General features: G+C 40.6%; 1 protein-coding gene across 6 annotated transcripts; it reads right to left on the reverse strand.

The window, feature by feature from the left end:
- Positions 1–958: 958 nt before the first annotated feature.
- PARK7 (Parkinsonism associated deglycase) lies at positions 959–13,530 on the reverse strand. 6 transcript variants are annotated; one of them, XM_067567033.1, is made up of 8 exons: positions 13,039–13,373; positions 10,623–10,765; positions 8,823–8,997; positions 6,967–7,068; positions 6,253–6,312; positions 5,341–5,410; positions 3,422–3,508; positions 959–1,755 (listed from the first exon to the last, which is right to left on the reverse strand). In XM_067567033.1, exons 3-8 carry the CDS (start codon positions 8,910–8,912, stop codon positions 1,595–1,597), a joined length of 570 nt encoding a protein of 189 aa, XP_067423134.1. In that variant the 5' UTR covers positions 8,913–8,997; positions 10,623–10,765; positions 13,039–13,373; the 3' UTR covers positions 959–1,594. The 6 variants fall into 6 exon arrangements, with proteins under 6 accessions (XP_067423134.1, XP_067423132.1, XP_067423131.1 ...); XM_067567031.1 differs by having other exon boundaries at positions 8,823–9,000; XM_067567030.1 differs by lacking the exons at positions 10,623–10,765; positions 13,039–13,373 and adding an exon at positions 13,381–13,530.
- Positions 13,531–20,221: the final 6,691 nt, after the last annotated feature.

Consider the following 20,221-nt stretch of genomic DNA (forward strand, 5'->3'; position numbering starts at 1 on the left):
TTTTAACATTTCATAAGCTAAATCACGCTGCTGGAATACCAGAGGGGAGAGGCTCATTTAGCTGCTGTTTTACAAATGATAAGTGTAGGGGGTTCTTAATTTATTGGTTTTGGCATTGCTACTTTCACTAATAAGCGTGACAAGAAATGTGTGTGTTAGAGTACACTAGAAATACCAGATAAACACTGACTCTAGAAACCAAACTCGCAGTCTCAGCAAGAAATTTTAACATTTGTAGAGCCTGCAAATTCAGTTTAAAAAAAAAAAAAAAAAAAAAAAAATCAAGAAATCTGATCAGGTGCATAGTTTGAGCATTAAACAAATATTACCCTTCTATAGTACAGTATTTGTTTGAATTAATTTGTTTCTCATTGAAAGCAAAAGATTATAAGGCAGACTTTTTGTAGGCAACCATTTCTACACAGCTTTGCCAATACATTGTGGATTTACAGCCCTATTCTGCATTCAGTTATAGTAGTGTGTATTAGAAGCAATGCCACTGGAATCAGTGGAGGTACAGGGGTAAAAGAAAGAAATTCCTCTTCCTACCCATGCTGTTGCCAAACCATGTGAGGAGGAGTCTGCCAATCCAGGATAAGGCAGACGTTCACTTGGAACTAGAATGGTAGCAAGCACAGGTTTCTGACATAAGCAGGACTGAATCTCTGCAACAGTGGTGCAATATCAAAGCATTAACCAACCACTCCCCTTATTTTTATTCCTTTATTAATAAATATGAATTTAGCAGCTGTCACTATAAATGCAGCATTGTGATAAACTGGTCTGCAATAACTTTATTTTTATAAAGAAAACAAAATTCTCAGACAGATGCAAGCAGCATCCCAAACAAGCCACTGTCTGAAAGAACTCAGGGATGAAAGTGAGATATTTCTGAGTGTTGGTGGGCACCTACTGTCCTTTTTTTTAATGTGTAAAAAAGTTATAGTAGGCATGAGGCTTGATTTAACTATAATCTCCTTATTTATTCAAATTTATTGTTAAAAAAATAAAAACATAAATTGTGTTTTATTGTTCAAGTGCCCCAACATGGGGATAAACATTTTAATCTGGCATTTACCAAGAGGTTACAAGAATTTGTACACATTTCTAGGTTTGTTATGGAGATTAAGATTGCACAACATCTCTTACCAGTTTGATTAGTAAAATTATTCTGACAGTTTCACAAATGAAACTGAAAGAAACAAAACAAGCAGCAATCCACTTTTTAAAACAGAATTTCTTTCCTTTTTATTTAAGCAAGCAAACAAGTTCAAACTCACATGAACAAAAAACTATTAAAGAGGTAACACCACATTGTTTACATGCACAGATTTTTCTGGTGCAGAAGTTTCATTAGCTACCAGATACCTCTAAGTAAGTTTCTCTAAGAACAAAACACTGGTCCATGAATTATTCTAATTCCTAATATAAGCGTGACTACTAGTCACATCAATTCTGTGCTAAAGGATTTCATTTTACAATTAGATTTTATGCAGAACATCACATGCTTTTTGGTTATTCTTAAGGGAAACCAAAAAACTTTCCATCCCAGTTTGTGTTCCTCTCCCTCTTTCCCTTCATCAAGATTTCTGTACTAATCTTTCAATATAAGAGGAGCCTTCACCTGATCAGCCACCTCCTTTCCCATCAGGATTTCAACAATAGCCAGGCCAAACTCAAAACTGGTGCCAGGACCACGGCTGGTGACAAAGTTCCCATCCTTTTCCACACGGCTTTCAGAGTATTTGTAGTGGTCTTAGGAGGAAAAGAAAACATAGAAAATGTTGTCAGGTTGATGTAACTCATGCATAACTCCAGTAGCGATTTGGCAAATTCTTCCAGATCTGCCATACAACTCAGTATTGTTAAACCACAGTGTTCAAAAACCATGAGGTCAGGTTCCCCAAAATCATGTTTGTATGTTTTAAAAAAAAAAAAAAAAAAAAACATTGTGACTTCTCTCTAACTTTCAAACCTTTAAAGCTTTTCTTTGCTAACATGAGGCCTAGGGTTTTTTTTTGTTTGTTTGTTTTTTTTAAAAGCTGAGATTCTCTCCTAATCATATGCTTATAGTAATGCTTTAAGAAAAACCCACAATAAAAACTGACAGTAAATATCCCCCCCATCCCAAGAGCTGGCAACACTTGTACTGCTAGTTAAGACAGTATGCCGATTTCTTTCAAACCTAACACACTCTCATGAAAGCTCTGATGCATTACACTACACTTTTAGAATAGGTCTTGGAAATGCATCCTATCACACAACAGAATATGTTAAAGTGATTTCTACGGCTGGTTAATCAATCCATGTTTTTTAAATTTGCAAGCCCTCACAAAGGTACACATGTCCACTTCATGCTGTCTGTGAAGGGAATGGCTTGACACTGCAAGACACAGCAATGAGAGGGCTGTACATCTTGTATGTGGCGCTTGGCAGCAGTAGCGCTAACTCCAGTGCAAAGTCCATATTGAGTGTTGGCATAAGCAGCTCATCTTTCCAGTACAGGCCATTATTCCTAAGAGTTTAGGAATTAGTAGCCATAACAGGCTCCAGATGAAAACATGCCACTAAGCCTTACCTTGGAAGTGAATCCTAAAGTTGGAGAAGCCAACACCTAGTATCAAAGGGAAGATTATGGCCTTACTTGAACCCCATTCTAGTAGGAGGAAGGGACAATGGTTCAAACTGACAGGGACTATAATTGATTGTACTCAGATGGGACTCCAGGTAATATCTTTGCAGCACTATAGTAACATCTGGGTTTGCAACACTCGTTAGTGATGAAAACAAAAACAAAAAAGACTGTCCCAGTGTAACAAAGTCCACTAAGTTTATACTTACTCAGACCGACATATACCCTGATAACTAAGCCTTGAGAAAGATTTACTGCGCCTCTGAATGCTCAGCACAGTACTTTTAGAAAGCACAGAATGCTTTTATAAACTTGCTATTAGGAGACTTTCAAACTCCCTCTGGGAGGGAAGTGATGATAGCCTTCCAACCTGCATATTTCCCCTTTTCTGTTACTGTCTCCCCCATCCCTTCCATTTAGTGGTGAGAAAATGCAATGAAAAACATGCCTAGCATGCCCTTCCCAAATCACAGCATGTTACTACATGAAAAAAAGATAACTCTGACAGTTGGAGTTTCTGGAAGGCAAGAAGGGTGCCATTTCAGTTTGATTGCTGGGTTTTTTTAGGTAAGAATTCAGAAAGCTGGCAGGACTCAAGTAGAATGAGAGAAAACGCTCTCCTAGCAGTGTTTTGTTGAGGTTCTTCCCCTACCTCTATCCCCGCTTTCTTTCTTGCCAATATGTTAATACTGAAAGATACAGGTCTGTGGGTCCCTTTCCTCCACAGTATTCAGGTCAGATAAATGCTAAGTTTAACACATTCATTTGCTCTTTCATTTTTATACCTACCTCCAGCCATCATTTTATCTTTGGCCAAAGGGTGTGTTGTAACTTTCCTCCCAAACCCTATCCCATGTGCCAGCAGGGCAGTGGGACCTGCAAGTAACACAAAGTTAGCCAGTCGCTAGTGTGAACTCCATTATAGACAAGTACTTTTAAATAAACCATTCAAAGACTGAGCTTCACAAAGCCCAGGAGAGGCCCAGCATAGATGCATATACACAGTCTAGGCCCCCAAGAACTCCCATAAAACTTAAATAGAATAGTAAGGTTAAAAAGACCCCCATGGAGAGATACAGGTACATGGTGTCCCACATTTCCTTTAAACAAAATAAATGTGCCATGGGGAGAATATACATCAAAGCACAGGAAGTTAGTTAGTTCCAAATCTTTGAATAAAAACTATTGTCTTGCAGATAAAGTAATCACTGTATTTGACTTTCATGTGCAACAATATGTCATTCCTACCGTTAGGATATCTGCTTTAATTGGGGAAAAGGAGCAGAATATGAACTGAACACTAATTAGGTACAAACAAGGCAAAAGATAGATTTCATAGGAAGTTACTAACAAGGATTAATTACAAGTATTCTGGGGAAAACCTCACATTGTGAGTCATCGGAGTGCCAAGTCCTCAAGGAAGAGCATACATTTGGAATTAACCTATGGTATCTCAGCAACACCATGGGCTAGCAGCTGTAACTTTTTTATTTGTAACAATAGCATACAGAGGAGATAACACTTCCCATTTGAACGGAATTGAGGAAGGAACATGACAAAGTTAGATAACAAGTGATCTGGAAAAAACCATTATGGGAATTCCAGAAAAAAAAAGATTTGCCTAATTTACCAGTTTCTGTTTATTCAAGTTTGAATCATTCATTAGTCAGTTCCAGGAAAGAAACAACTTTTGTGTTATTCAGATGGCAATTTGCTTTGCAAATATAGTTATAATTAAATCAGTGATGCTTTTCAAGTGAACTTCCATTATTATGAATTGTGTCCTTTCCTTAACTATTGAAAGCTCCTATTGATTGTTTTGTAGCAAAACCAGGAGAATAGAAAGCTTTGTCCCTCAAGTGTGAGGAAATTCAGAATTCCGCAGGTGGATGAGCTAAACCATCAGATAAATCTAGTGATTGCAAATGAAATGACATTCTATACTTCCACAGTACTCAAAAGAACAAAGATGTATCAGAAACAAAAGTGAAAGATGCATTCCATAAATACATTTTATACATGTAAAGAGGCACAAGGAAATCACTGATCAAAGTTTTCTTCCTACCACCACTTCAGCTAGAGTCCAGCTAAGGGAGTTGGCACTTGCTTATATAGGTTTTAGTAACTCATACACCTCAAAGCACTTTGTAAAGCAATGAATGGGATACCTGATCATGCAGCCTGTCTAGGCAGCAAGGCATCCCATATAAGAATACTTCTAGTTACCACTACCATCCAGATGAGGAATGGTGAAACTGTAGTCTTCTGAAACTAAAGGGCAGCAGAGGACCATGTTATTTTGTGTCTGTGAAATGTATATTGATTGTTCTGTAAAATATGTGCTCATGCTAATAGTCTGTCTGCCAAGGCATATGTGCTGCCAGTACACACTCTAGCATGTTGCACTTCACTTTGTATTTTACAGCAGCTAACCCCACATCTGTAACTTTGACAAGAATAGAGTAGGCATCAGGAGTGTTGACAACTTGCAATTTAAGCTTCACCCTGTTTTACAGAGCCTCTCATGTCAGGTTCAAGCTCCCCCGCCATTTGCATATTTTATATATTATGCATATTGTATTTTACTCTTGCAACTGAGCTATTGGGACACAACAGTACCTGAAAGAGTTTGTTAACGGAGGCAGCTGCCCAGACAGCCCTTTAAAGCAGCCAGGTAGGTTACAATGCAAGATATTTCATTACTGCACCTGCACAAATAGCAGCAATCAGGCCTTTTCGGTTCTCCTGGTCCACCAAAATGTCTTTCACAGCAGAAGACTGCACAAACAAACAAGGTTACAATAAGTAATTATTTAACATACACAAGTCATGCTGCATTGTCTAATAAATACAAAAAATAATGAATTATAGAGGAAAAAGTAGATCAGGAACTTCTCTCTGTCACATAACACTAAAACAGAACAGGCAACAGTCAATCAAAAGGTAGAAAATTCAAAACCAATTCTTTTTCACACAACGTAATTGAACTTTTGCCACTGGAAATAGCAGACTCCAAGAACTCAATGTGATTCAAAAAAGGGACTAGATATTAGGAATATTAAGCGTTATTAAGAATATCCAGAGTTAACATAAATAAGATTTTGGAAGTCATATTGAACTTCATGCTTCACGGCTTAAGCCAATCGCTAATTATGAGAGACGAAGATGAGACCAATTTGTGGGGGTAAATTATTCCACATCTGCTTAATGAGGGGTTTTTATACCTTCCACTGAAACGGCTGCTACAGGCCACGGCTAAAAAGGATATTGGGTTAGATGAACCTTAAGTCACATCCCGTATGGCAATTCCTAGTTTCTTATGGCATCAAAATACTTTATATCCTGTTCAATAATCATTTAGAACATGTTGCAGCTCCATACTATCAAGAACAGAGACAAGTTTACACAATCAAGTACTTCTCTATTTTTACACTGGATAGCTAGACTGAGACTGTAGCTGCACAGCTTACTGCGTTTTGTTTTTAAAAAAATGTAGGTTTTTGGGGGGGTTTTTTTGTTAAGGTTGGATTGAATTTGCTGCAGTAGCAGGAGACTATAAGCAACACTTAAAAAGACATCTGGGCAGGCCTTTGAATTATCTTCAAGTTTTAAGATTTTACCTCTGACAAGTTTTGAGCTCCTAGGTTACCACCTGGCAGCACCACCACATCATAAGGCCCCTAAACAAAACAAAACAAAACAAAACAAACAAGGCTTAATTAGCAGAATTACATAGACTAGGAGGATGCAAATACACTTAAGAGTCTTAAGGCTCTTGAGTAAAGAGTAAATCTGAAGATTTAAAGACCAAAATATTTAACTTAATGGAGCTACTAAAAAAAGGTTTCTTTTTCCGTACACCAGGCCAAGAACTGCTGGAGAAACTTGTTTTGAGGACAACTGTGCCTACACAGTAAGTCTCTGTGGACTGGTGAGTTTAGTGCTCCAGAGTGTGATTGGCAGCTCTGCATTGTGCTGACAAGTGCTATACTGCAAAGCTCCCTAAGCAGTGCTGCATTTCCTTCCTGAGCAGAAAACTTTCTTTTGTTCCAAATTATGCTATTTTGTCAGAGAGTCTGGGTAACATGTACACTAAAGCTCTGAGTTAAACATTTTACAAAATCAAATACCTGGACAGAGTGTTAAAAATTGTGCAAAATTAAGACACTTGCAGGACAACACTAAAAGATAAAGAATTAAATTATGGGTCTTTGGGTTTGTGCAATGCTGCTGCAATCACATCAATAAACTAGACATTACTAATATTGTTCCAAGTCCACTGTGATCCAGTAGGAAGGTCCTGTAAACCATTATGCTAAATCAGTACGACAAACCTCTTTTCTGGCATCTTCTAAACTGGCATCAGGACAAATGAAGACATCTCGGCTACACTGTACTGGATCTTTTCCTGTTAAGCCTGCAATAGTCACCTTGATCTGACAGAAAAATAGATACCATTACAACAGGAAAATACACTGCTTCTGGGAATGCAAATGACAATTCTGAAGTAGTATGCAGAGGTATATTTTGTTTAAAAGATTATTTAAAACAAAGCAATAGTGGAAGCTGTAAAGAATCAGACTAAAACCAAAGGTTACCCACCTCAAAAGTAAAATTAAATGAGAAGTACCTGCAGTAACATTAGTTATTTGAGTCTGGAAGTTCTAACAGATGTATCACATAATCCAGCATTCCACAGGTTTCTAATTTAAAGTAGTGTCAGATTAAAGTAGGCCTGCTAAAGCATCCATTATCTTTTTAGTCCTTGTTCACAGGACACTCCCTGAAGTTGTTTATTCAGCTCCAGACTCTTTACTCTCAGCTTCTTGGTCACAATTCCATAGATGGGCACAGCACTCTACAGCAATAAAATAAGTAAAGACCTGTGCCCCAAGGACCACCTGCACAAGGGAGCGAACAAATAGGACAAAAAAGAGGAGGAGGGGTAGCATTTTATTTTACTTGTTTCATGTACAGGGATTTGGGGTTCTGGTCATTTAACTTCTCACTTTGTAGGTTTTATTTTGTAATGTTATTTATCGCTCTTGCACCTGATCAAGATAGGATTATTGTTTATACTTGTAGATGCACAAGTGATAAATAGGGAGCACCCTAGGGGTGCTAATTGGCAGACTGCCATCTGAAAACAGAGCTCCAAGGAGAGATTTGAGAGAGGGGTCTAGTCTTCCCAAAGGAAGAAAGAAAATTCTCTCCATTAACACAGGAGTTTGCACATGTTTTAACAGGATAATCGACACCTAAATACCTGCCCTACTCATTGCTAGGTCAGAGTGTAAATGTGTTTACACTGTTTGGAATACATAAGTTTTGATACAGCCAAATGAAAAGGTACATCTAGGAACAAAGAACGTCAGCCACACTTACGCAATGGGGCACTCCACCCTGGGAAGCAGTGACTCGAACAGATTTGGGGCTTGTGCTGGATAATCCCTCCCAGTGCAATGTTGTATCCAAAAAGGCTAATGCACTCCTTGGGTGCATAAACAGGAGAATCCCAAGTAGGAAGAGAGAGGTTATTTTACCTCTGTATTGGGCACTGGTGTGACCACTGCTGGAATACTGTATCCAGTTCTGGTACCCACAATTCAGGAAGGGCACTGATAAATTGGAGAGGGTTCAGAGTAGAGCCGCAAGAACAATTAAAGGATTAGAAAAAACATGCCTTATAGTGATAGATTCAAGTAGCTCAATCTATTTATGTTAAAGAGAATGTTAAGGTGCGACTTGATTGCAGTCTATCCTACTTGGGAAAGGATATTTGATAATGGGCTTTCCAATCTAGCAGAGAAAGGTATAACACAATCCAATGGCTGGAAATTGAAGCTAGACAAATTCAAATAATAAATAAGGCATAAATTTACATCAATGAGAGTAATTAACCATTGGGTTATGGTGGAATCTCCATCACTAACAATTTTTAAATCAAGACTGGCTTTTTTTCTAAAAAGGTATGTTCTATGGTCTACTGAATCTATGAATTCAGATTCTGCAGCAATGAATACTTGTGGCTGACTGAGCATTTGTCTTTCACACCCCAAATAAAAGGACCTTGTTGCATTTTCATCCAGGAGGTCATTGAATCTCCCCATCACTGAGGATTGATTCAAGGGGAGAATACTTTTGGTTTCAATGAATGGTCATAAAAAGTTCTAGTGATTTGCATACTTACTCCAGCCCTTCTCATAACATCAGTGGGGATAACTGTTTCCATCTCCTCTGCTCCTTTAGCCAGAATCACTAAGGCTCTTTTTGAGGCCATGTTTTAACAGCTTTAAGGTATAATTCTGATTTTCACTGGGTCCCACCGTTACACTGAAGCTTCCAGTGTCCACGGAGGAAATAGTCTGCTGGAAGAACAAAGAGACTGTTAGATAGTGAATCCCTTAGACTTCATGTGGTGTTAAGTTTTGTAAGAAGTCATTGTTTCTACCATACTGCATTATAAGAAGTTAATGAAGGACCTAGATATTTCATTTGGTTTCTAACAGATTACTTAAAACAAAAGTCTCTTCTTAGAGATGCAGTTCTTGTGCCTTATTTAAATGATGTTCATTTTGCTGTTGGGCAACATGAACCACAGAATAATGCAGTTTTGCACTTCGGTACAGTCTTTAATCAAAAGGCCCTCAAAACAGTTTATAAATTTTAATGAAGATTCACAACAATTCTGTGAATTAAGCAACCGACAGAAACTAAGGCACAGAAGGGTTAAACAACTTGCCCAAGGCCTTCAGTCCAGAGTTGGAAAGAGAAGTCTGGTCTAAACAAGGATGTTACATGATATACATTTGCCAGTGTTGATATTTAAGTGAGCATCAGATTTGCTTTCAGAGTGCACACCCACAGAGATGGGAAGAGAGATTGACAACTCCCATCTGAGGTCATGTTTACAACTCTTATTAGAAGTGTTGAACTGGATTTTAAACCCAGATTTGGTACTTAGTTTTTGGACAGCATACTGCAGGAGTTTCCTGTGATTTGTAATAATTCTACCAGTGTCTTCACATGGGTGATTAATATCTTCTCTGGCATTCCCCACTCTCTGTGGGGAGGAGAGTGGGAAACTGCCCTGAACAGAGTAGGGCAAAGAGTAGGCTAAAATTTTCAAAACAAATTAGGCTCCTAGATCCATATTTAAGCCTAAATGGATGGCCAGGTTTTCAAGAGAATCAAAATGAAGAATATTAAGTGGAACTAATCTTGTGCTATGACACAAACTTCAGATTAAACTCATATTTATGTAACAAATTTTTTATTAAGCACAACTTTCTGATGACCCAAAAGTCACTTCTAAGATAGTAACATGGATGACCACTGTGAATAGAAGCATTTCACAACTCACCCACTCTGTTTAGCGGGGAGTTTTTTTCCAGTAAGAGGGGATTTCCACCGAGAAATACACATACAGTCTGGGCATTCTTTATTTTAAAAAAGGTTACACAGTCACCTACACAGATTTGGAGGTCAGGGGCAATAGGAAATGTTAAACTTAATTTTATAGTTTTCTGCTTTGCTCTGTCTCTTCAATCGTAGCAGCGATTTGTGAGTAAAAAGCCATTTTCTGTGCACATTCACAAAAGATGTGGCCAAAGAACTGCATCTTCATCCAGGGCCCAAGCATAATTTTTTCAGGCCCAGTACAAACTTGTAACACGGGCCCCCTCCCACACACATACCACAATCCCTCATCCCATACATACAATCTCATGAGCCATGAAAAAAGTTTGAATTCTGAAATTACTGTTACATATTCTACATTTCTGAAAAATGTCCCCCCCCCCCTTTTGCTATTTTTGTTTAACATAATATCCAGCCTGAGAGTCCTACAAGTTTGCTATTTTGTAACTTTTTGGTCATTATAAAGGTATTATATCCTGTCAATATCTTGATTTTTTTATTCTAATGGACCAATGTGACTGCAAACATTTTATAATTAGGCCAATTAACTTTAAAGCTTTATTTTTCTGACCTTTTTCATTGCAAAATCATGAATTAGTCTCCCAAAGTCAATGTGGTCTTGCAAGTTCACACTCAATAGACAGGATAGCTAGGTGCCTTCACCATCTTTTTCAGGCCACAAGCTTTGTGGCTTTTCAGGCCACAAGCCTGGATCTTTGAAAAGACAAGAATCAGACAGTGTAGCACTACTTTCTCCTGCTTCTTGTAAACCTTCTGAATGTGGTGGTGCTAATGGTGATACTACGGGACTATCTTCAAGCACTAGAGTGGAGTGACATGAAGCACGTTCTGGCTGCTTTTCTTTATCATCAATTGTCAGTGTCACAGACACAGTCTCTATATTGAAATCATTTTCATCTTGATTTTGTTCATCTGCTTCCCTAGTTAGTATATTGCCTTACTGCAGAAAGGCCTTTGATTTGAAAAACTGGAGGACAGATTGTTGTCCTTTAGCTTCTTTTAGTTCCCTTTCTTTTACCTTCTTACATTTCTGGCTGCCTGATTTGTATTTATAACCACCACTAGACATGGCAGCATGGGGGGAGAGGGGGGAGGGGCAGAAGAGGCGGGGGAGGGGGGCGTGACTGAGTGAACAGACACTCACATATATTTTGGGCCTGCAAATCCTACCAGAAGCAGCAGCAGCACTGGCTCCCCCTGTCTTATGGTGCTTTACCCCTCCCACCAGCTGTGCCTCCCTCCTGCCTATGCACAAGGAACTCTGGGACTGGTAGTTCTTGATACGATAGACCATGTGATAGAGAGGAGCACAAATCTCTCGGTCTGAAACTACAAATTCTACTTTAACCGCACAAGCACACACTGTCTACTCTAGAGATGGGCCTGGGCTGGGCACGCAGGCCTAGCAACTTTCTGTTCAGAATGTTGCTTGAGACTGCACTAACGCTGCTTCTGATCGGCTCCAGCAAATCTTATAAGATCTGGACAATAGATACATCGATCCAGGGAAATAAATTTCTATAAAATATCCTCAGGCATGATCTACAATTTAGCCTCAATTTTTTCTTCATCGTAATGGGGGTTGCAGCCTGGGCCTGACCCCACAGGGCCTCCAGGCTCCGGTAAAGTGTACCCTTTCCCTCCCTCCTCATGTGGGGGCCCTGTCTTCATCTACTCTGCCATTGATTTAACTATCATCATCTTTGCACAGGATCCTATAGAAATACTTTTTAAAATACACATTGCATACTTCACTATCACAAGATACCACTGAGGCCAACGGTTTAGTAGGTTTTTTTTTTTGTTTGTTTGTTTGTTTTTTTTTAAAAAAAGATTAGTTTATTTTGATACTGACAAAATAAGACGGATATAAACGTTCCTGCCTCAGGCCATAAACCAACCACCAATCCATGGGATTAAGAAAAAGCTTCCCCTATAGGCAGATTTAGGAAATTGCACCTTCCTCTGAAGTAAGTGGTATCTAAACCACTGTCAGAGACATGATCATGAACTAAATGAACCTCTGGTCTAAAACAGTACAGTAACTCCTAATTTGTTATGGAGTTTTATTTTCTGCCAATTAAGTACCAAATAAGCAGACTCACGTAGTCATAGCAAGAGTTTCTGGGCAGTGTGTGACTACACTTTTCATTAAAAGATCCACAAATCTGCAAAACTAATAACAAATAGCTTGAAGTAGTATATACACACTACTTAACAACAAATATAAAAGCTGTACAAATTGTTTGTATTCCTCTCCTCTGCCCTTTATAACTTTCTTATCTTCAGAGGGTACATTCTTTGGAGTAGGCTCTCTGTCTTTCTCTGTAGGCATTTGTGTACTGTGCCTAACACATTGTGGGTGCTACCAAAATAAAAATAATAATTATTCATGGAGACTGCAGGGTCAAGTTACTCAGAACAAGTCCTTCATTTAGCAGGATGACCATGCATGGTAAATAAATCTCCTCTTATATAACTCTGCCTGTAGTCTCATGGTGCCAAAGTCCATGCAGGCACTTCCTGCCATTCCAATGGCAGCCAGTAAATTAAGATCATCCTCCCTATATGGATAAAGGCACATTTCTGGGACCAATGACTGCTGACAAATGCTACTAGGAAAGACAGCCTCTGGAAAGCTGGGGACAGGATGATATAATTTAGGGCACTGAACAAATGCAGATAATATTATGTGAGCCAGAAAATAAATGCATTTTAGTAGTTTATGAACTCAACCGAGCTAGACTGAATATCCATGCTCCAACAGCTATTTTTTAATGGAGGGGATGTGACATTTGGAATGCACTGGATTATTTTGCAGATTTCATTAGCAAAAAAAAATAGGGAGAATAGCACACCATTGTACTGCAGAGTGAGCAAGACCACGGTGCCAACAGGAACAGAAATTAAAAAGGTTTGTGGCTACACAAGCATGCGGATAAGACTACAGACATACCAACACTTACATGGACACAGGTAGACAAAGAAGGGATTCTTTAACCAGTCTGACCACACTCAGAGTCGGAGCCCCCGCCACATCCCTGTTATGTCAGACTCCAGAAGTCTCGTTTCAACGTCCCCGGTTATCTCCTCACACCCTGGTGTCCTAGCAGCCCATTGTCTGCCTGCCCCACTCGCTGCACTCAGCCCACGCCGTGCAAGACACGGGGACTGCAGCGGCTCCGCTTGCAGGAGAGTCGCTAACTCGGTCAAACGGGGCAATCTTGCTGCTGAAATGGGCGGAGAAAACAAAGTAAAAACTACGTGATAAGCGCCACCTCCGAGCCCACAACCCGCCCGCTCCTCACCTAGGAGCAGACAGGCGAAAGGTAACTACTTCCCGGCCTTCCTGCAGGGGCCTTTTATCAGCCGCAGGCCGCACGTTGATGACACCGGTTCTGCAGGCTCGGCGGCTTAATATGGGCTAGACACGGGACTTTCCTCTTGTTTGTCATGCGCTGAGAGTCGCCCGCTAATTGGGTATTTTGCTTTGGAATAATACACTACCGACCATTTCTGCTTGCAGTTCTCTGTCCCCCTCCAGGATAAATGGAACAGTCCTATACCACCCCTTTAAGCAACTGCTCTGCTTGTTAGCTCATTTCTTGCCAAATCACAGCAGAAAGGAATAAAGAAATCTGACTTTCAAGAACTAAACGCTTCGAAATCCCCAGTATTTCTGTGCTAAAGAATCAAAGAGAGAATCTGAAGAAAAGTAGAAGATTACACCTAGAGATGAAACTGGGTGCGAAGAGGAGAAAGGACGAGCTAAGACAAATTTGGCACACAAGGAATGAAAACACATCACACCTTTGCTCAGAAGTACTGATGCTGATATCAGTCCTAATTATGTCAGGGTTCGGAAATACACTTTCCCTAATGACGATAACATTCATTTTATTTAATAAAATTTAAAGGTGCCTATGATCAGGCATCTCAGCACAGCACAATAAAATAAATGCAAAGTACAAAAAACTAACCAGACTAAATATTAACTATGACGATTATTATATTTCATGTATATGTAGACAGAAGTTAGGGGAAACAGGAAACAACATATACTTTTCTTCTCTTTTTAACTTACTATGCTTGTCAATTTACAGCTCTTTATCAGAGAATGTGGCAAAAAGACAGACTCCTCAGACATCAAGCCAATCACACAAAAGAGCTCCTTTCCCAGTTAATACTAAGAGAGACCCAAGAAGTCGGTGGTAAATACAAGAAAGGCCTCACAAAGAACACTCAAGAATAAGTCTGTTTAAATAAATAGAATTGTATCTGACAATGCCTACCTTTCCTGATATGAACTGTTATCTGGTGTATAAATATTGATGATTTTTATACTCAATATTGCATAATTATGCTTTGAAACTGGTGTATGTCTAATAGACTTCCTGAAAGGGGGGCTATTTCTGTTTGCATGGTAATGAAACGCTCTCCAAAAGTTGTGGAAGGTCTTCAAAGAGATTAATTAGACTTTACATAAAACTCTTAAAACACTAAGCTGGTCAAATCAATATCGAAAGTGTTCTATGGAAATGGCGAAAACCTTGTATTAAATGCATACCAGCACCCCTGCAAATATTAAAAGAGGAAAATGAGAATTTAACAATCCGGTATAAGGAAAAAAATTCTTTCTGTATGAAAGCTATACCAAATCATTTGTTTTTTTTAATAGGAGAAAATGAGTTGTAGTATTGTTTATTGATTCTGAGCAATACCATCATTAAACACACATAATCAACCAAACTGTTGTGCCAGCCAGCGTGATTGATCATGGTTGATAGTGTCTCACCAGGCATGGTATAGTTCAGTTCCCAGATCTGGCTCTATCCAGTGAAGCCACAAATCTCTGGGGTGACCCCCACAGGTAAAACCAGGTAGTCAGGGCATGCACCTCTTCACATGTCGATGGAAAGTTGGAGAACACAGTGTGCTGGGGTGTTTTTGTCCATTCCGGTGACATGGCCAAAGAGTGTGCAACGCCACTTTTTAATAAAATGAGCGATTGAAGGAAGGCCAGCTCTTTGTGAGATTGTGACATTTCACACAAAATCAAACCACTTTACACTCAGGATTTGGCACTGACAGCACGTTTGGAATGCCTCTAGCCACTCCAAGTCTGCCTATAAGAGGGTCCAGGTTTCTGACTTGTATTGCAGTACAACTAGCACACGTTTGACAGACGCTGAACTTTGTCTCAGTGCAAAGACATTTTTGTGTCTATGAGTAAGACATGGATTTCATGCAGGCAGTGGTAAGGCTTATTTGTGGAAGAATGTCAGTTTACTGCGACTGTTTGAAGTCTGCTTGCAGTCTAGGTAGATGAACTGATCAATACTCTCCATGGTACATGAACCCCACCTGCACAGGGCTTCTGATGGCCCAGCTCCGAGGTTGTGGACCTCGCTCTTCAACTATGAGACAATCAATCCTATAATGCAGCTGGTGTCTTGGAGGGCAGAGCTGAAATTCTCTGACTTTTCCATAACCAAGGCAGCATTGTTGGCATAGGCTTAGTTGGTAAACACTTCTTGACCAACCTTGATTCCAACATATGAAGTGGCAAGTCCTAATATCCAATTGATAGCTTGACAGAATAGCACCAGAGTGAGAATGCAGCCCTACTCCACACCTGAGGTTGTGCAGAAACACAGCAAAAGCTGTGAACCAACATGTGCCCTCACACCAGTACCAGTGTGACGACTGTGCATCAAATTTAGCAGAACAGCAGGAACACCATCACCTTTTAATGTGAGCCAAGCTGCTGACCTGTTAACTGAATCAAAAACTGCCTTGATTACTTTATATGACACATGAAGTGGATGGTTAAATTCTCGGTGCAGTTCAGCCAGAAGCTTGGAGGGTTGACCATCCAACAGTGAAACTTGATTGCGGTGGACAATGGAGTCTGTTAAAGAGGCTGCATCCTACCAAACAGAACTTGAGCAAAGACCTTTTCAGGGACTGATGATAATGAGAATTATGACCAACTAGATCAATAATGTTATTCCACTATTGTATACTGAGCTGGGTACATTTTTCATATTCACATCAAAGGAAAGAAACTTATTTCTACAGGGATATGTGAATAGACTAGCTGCATTGGGCCAGATTCTGAGCTGACTTACACCTGTATAGATCAGAAGTCAATTGAGCTCAATGCAGTTAAAACAGCATAAATGAAGAGTGAATCTGGCAAGTAGGCCCACAGTTTTTGGAACTTGGAGCAGACTTTTTTTTAGCATGATCTTTAAGAGATTGGTGTCCCCAGATATCTTAGCTACATAATTCTCACAAAATGAAAATGCTTTTACATTTGAAAAATCCATCTACCAGCAAAACAATTGTCTTGATTGTGGCAACTTTATGGCGAAGAGATATACAAGCTGGTATACCAGAAGCTGCATACGATTTTTAAAGACAGTTGAGATACTTTGCTGTAATAATATAGACCAGTGCACTTCCGTTACCAGCACTTCAATGCTGGTGCACTTCATTTCAGGAGTTCTACATCAGCATATTGTAGCCTATGTGACTTGCCTACTTGCTTGCACATATATACCTTTCCTTATAGATTTAAGTGTTGTTTTATTAGAAGGGAGTCATAGATTCATATTAAAGTATTATAGCTGTAATGCAAGGTACCTTACAGGCCACATCCTGTATGAAAGCTAAGGCAGTTAGCATACATATGTTCGGAACCTTTGGCCCAAATAAGTAATGATGTGTTAAGGGTAAGATGCATATATAGTCATAACCTTTACCCTAGATAAGTCAGGAGGTATCAAAACAGGTAGAGGGCTGCCCAATTTATGCCCCAAATAAACTCAAGTACACCGCAAAACCCACAAAAATAGCCAGAAATAACAAAGGGGAAGATGACCGAACCATCTGGAAAGAAAGATATAAATCAATAATATGCACAAACCCACCAGCCTATAGAATGAGTGTACCCTAATAATCTGGGGGTGAAGAAGCCAAGTTTGGACTTAGAGGGAGGACCCATATCGTTCACGGTATAAAAAGGGGAAACCATGTTACTAGTGTGTAATCACCAGCTACTTCTCCTTGTGAGCTTCTTTGGTGTTTGTTCGGATCTTTTGTTCTTAGGATACTCAATATTATTTGTAGGTTTAGTCTTCCTTAGCCTTATAGCTCTTAGCTCTCTAGCACTGCCAGCTCTCCACTCAAGAGGTGAGGAACCGGACATTCCTCTCAACCACGTCATCAGAGAAAGGTGTGAGTATATTAAGCCAAAGCGTACACACTCTCTCTCTCTCTTAGAACAAGACTGTAATTCTAATCATTATCCATTTGATTGTTCATTTCATTTGATTAGTCATTTGTCTATCATTCCGTTATCTCAATAAAAGGCTGTAAAATTATACATATTCAGTCATCAGTGTGAGAATTCCTGTCCTGCATTCCGGGGTCCTTGTAAAACCCTTCTGTGGCCTGATTCCAGGACAAGAACCTCATTATTTTCTGAACACATCAACTGGTGAGCCTATAACCCCATTCAAATTATCAAACACCCAAGAATCAGGCAACAATATCAACAAGACAAGAGAATAGCTCACCTCTCAGATTTCTGAGTCATCAATACAATTAGAACTCCATTAGTCAAGGACTGGCTTGAGTCCTGATTTCCAGTTGTCTAAGGGTGGTGATGTAGGGACAGAGTTAATAATTTTTTTAAAATCCTTATTTTTTGGGGGCAAGGGGGGGGGGAAATAGAAGTGATCTTAATTGTGCATTACCTTTGAATTTCCAGGATCCTGCTTCCCCATGTAACTCTTTCTCCTGCTCCCCACAATTTGGCTTACCCATCATATTTTTCTCCTCCTCTGCTTTCTCCATCTGGGCTGACTGTATTGGTATCAGGTGGGACTTTATAAAGTCCATATTCAGACCATGCACAGTGAAGCATTTTACAGATCTTATAAAATATGTGAAAAATACTAAAATACTAAAAATACTAAAAAAACACCCCCAAACAAGTCAAAGGCACTAGTCTTTCATGCCAAGACAAACAGATTAAAACAAATTTGGTATTTCTAGACCAAATTGTTTTGGTGTTATAATGGAAATGTTCAAGAAGTGAAATCACTTTTTTTTAATCCTCTTATTTCCCCCCATGCCTGGCCTGATTCGCATAAAATCTTCCAGAAAAATACTACATTGGCAAAATATCATGCTTTGTAGGTGTATTGTATTCAGTTTTGACAAAGTTAGGGAATAAAAGGTAAAATTGGGTTTATTGGAAGGGCTAACTACAACTTTAAATACACAAGCCATAAGGAGAGATGTTAGTCTCACCATATAATTGTCATTGTATGTTGTTCTGCTTATGATTCTTGAGTGATGACTGGGGAATGATCCTAGGTGTATAAAAGTCATGAATTAAGGGTATTTAAAGAATTGGAGAAATAGAAATTTTACAAGTAGGCTACTCCTGCATGCCTGCAGTTGCAATACTCTCTACCATTTACCATAATGTGAATTGAATAACCCAATACAAAATGTTTAAAAAAATCAGTCATATGGTCCATACTTCTAAAACATACTAGGAAAGTTTAAAAGAATGGCGTTTCTGACTCAGCAAAATTAAAGTAATACTCTTGTGATTTCTGCTTTGTTAAACTTGCAGCAGCAGGTTGACACTATTCTTCTACCAGCAGCACTTATAAAATAACAGAATCTAAATGTTTTTGATAGTTTTCTTTGTAATTTTTCTTCTCGTAGATCCCTTCAAGAACTGATGAATGAGGAAACATTGGGTTATGCCACTGCTTTTCACCCAAGATCCAGCTGAACAAGGGTTTATGTCACAAGTTGCCTGTCTCAGCCCTGTCTGTGATGGATGATTATTCACACCTAATGGACACAAATTAGCAGCTGGTCTCATCTCTGGAAAGCACCAGCGTTTGTACAGGGCGTGCGGTCTGTGCATATAGTGCAGTAATAGAACACTGGATGCTCTTTGTCAGGCGATGACTGGGGTACAGGAAGATGGTGCCTGTCCAAACTACACCTGGTTCTAGCCAGCTCTATTTGGATTGCCAACCAAGGCCTAGCGTGGCTAATGGCCATGCACAGGGGTAAAATCCCGATTTGTTGCTCAACACCCCGGGCACAATGGGCTTTTCTACAGGCATTCAACTCCTGGGCTCCAGCCAGGACAGCGGCATCAGCGAGGAGGAGCAGCCCCCGTGGGCACGGGACAGTCCTGCAGGGAGGGTCCCAGAGCCGGTGTCTCAGCAGGCGCCGGGGTGGGGCACTGAAAGGGCTTTGACGTCAAAGGATCCCGGGGCCCCGCACATGATGCGGCGCTGCTGCCTCCTGACCTTTACGGCCGCGGGCGATGATAACGGCTGGCTTATCCGAAGGAAGGTCACGATCTTTAGTAGGGGAGGAGGCGCTCGCACTTCCCGCAGGCCGGCCCGCGCTGCTGCTGAGGCTATGAGGGGCGACGCTTACGTCACAAGCGGGCTGGAATCACGCCACCTCCGCAGCAGCAGAGCCGCCCCCTGGTCGAGGCAGGCTCACGCAGCTAGGGCAGGCCCGGCCCAGCCCAGGCAGGCGCTGCGAGGGCGGTGTGGGATTGCTCGGCCCCGCCCACGGCCCAGGGAACCAATAGGGGCAGCAGTAGGCGGGACGACTCGTGACGGGCTGGCTGCCGACCCGCTAGGACTTAGAGGGCGGCACATTCTCTCTTCCTCCGGAGCCCGGGCGCTGGCTCCCCGTGCTGCACAGCTGCGGGGCGAGCGTGCAGCGGGAACACCCTGCCGCCCGAATCTAGAGGGGATCGGTACTCACCGCCCCCGAGGTGACAGCGGGGCAGGTCAGGACTATACCCCCCCCACACCAGCACGGCAGCGGATTCATAAGGGACAGGACTAATCGCCTGCCCTGGGCAACTAATATAGGGCAGCACCCAGCCTCCCTGCTCGACTGTAAGGCAGTGTAATCCACCCCTCCACGAACCTTACGGTCACCTTTATTGTGTTCTGAACCAGACTTTCTCCTCTCTTCTATTCACGTGTTCCTGTAAGCATTCCATTCTTACCCTCTTGCAGCTCTTTCAACTTCGAATTGACCAAGAGTCTAAAAACCATTATTTTAGCCCAGAAGAAACAACAGCTG

This window comes from Emydura macquarii, unplaced genomic scaffold (genome assembly GCF_026122565.2).
Source record: "Emydura macquarii macquarii isolate MOO-44397 ecotype Brisbane River unplaced genomic scaffold, CSIRO-AGI_Emac_v2 contig_2768, whole genome shotgun sequence".
Classification (NCBI taxonomy): Eukaryota; Metazoa; Chordata; order Testudines; family Chelidae; genus Emydura; species Emydura macquarii.

Coding starts and splice junctions, on each gene's coding strand:
- PARK7 (XM_067567030.1), bottom strand. CDS start 8,912: ATGGCCTCAAAAAGAGCCTTAGTGATTCTGGCTAAAGGAGCAGAGGAG. Junction 7,069..8,822: donor ATGTTATGAGAAGGGCTGGA/GTAAGTATGCAA, acceptor TTTTTCTGTCAG/ATCAAGGTGACTATTGCAGG. Junction 3,509..5,340: donor GATTGCTGCTATTTGTGCAG/GTGCAGTAATGA, acceptor TGTTACTTGCAG/GTCCCACTGCCCTGCTGGCA.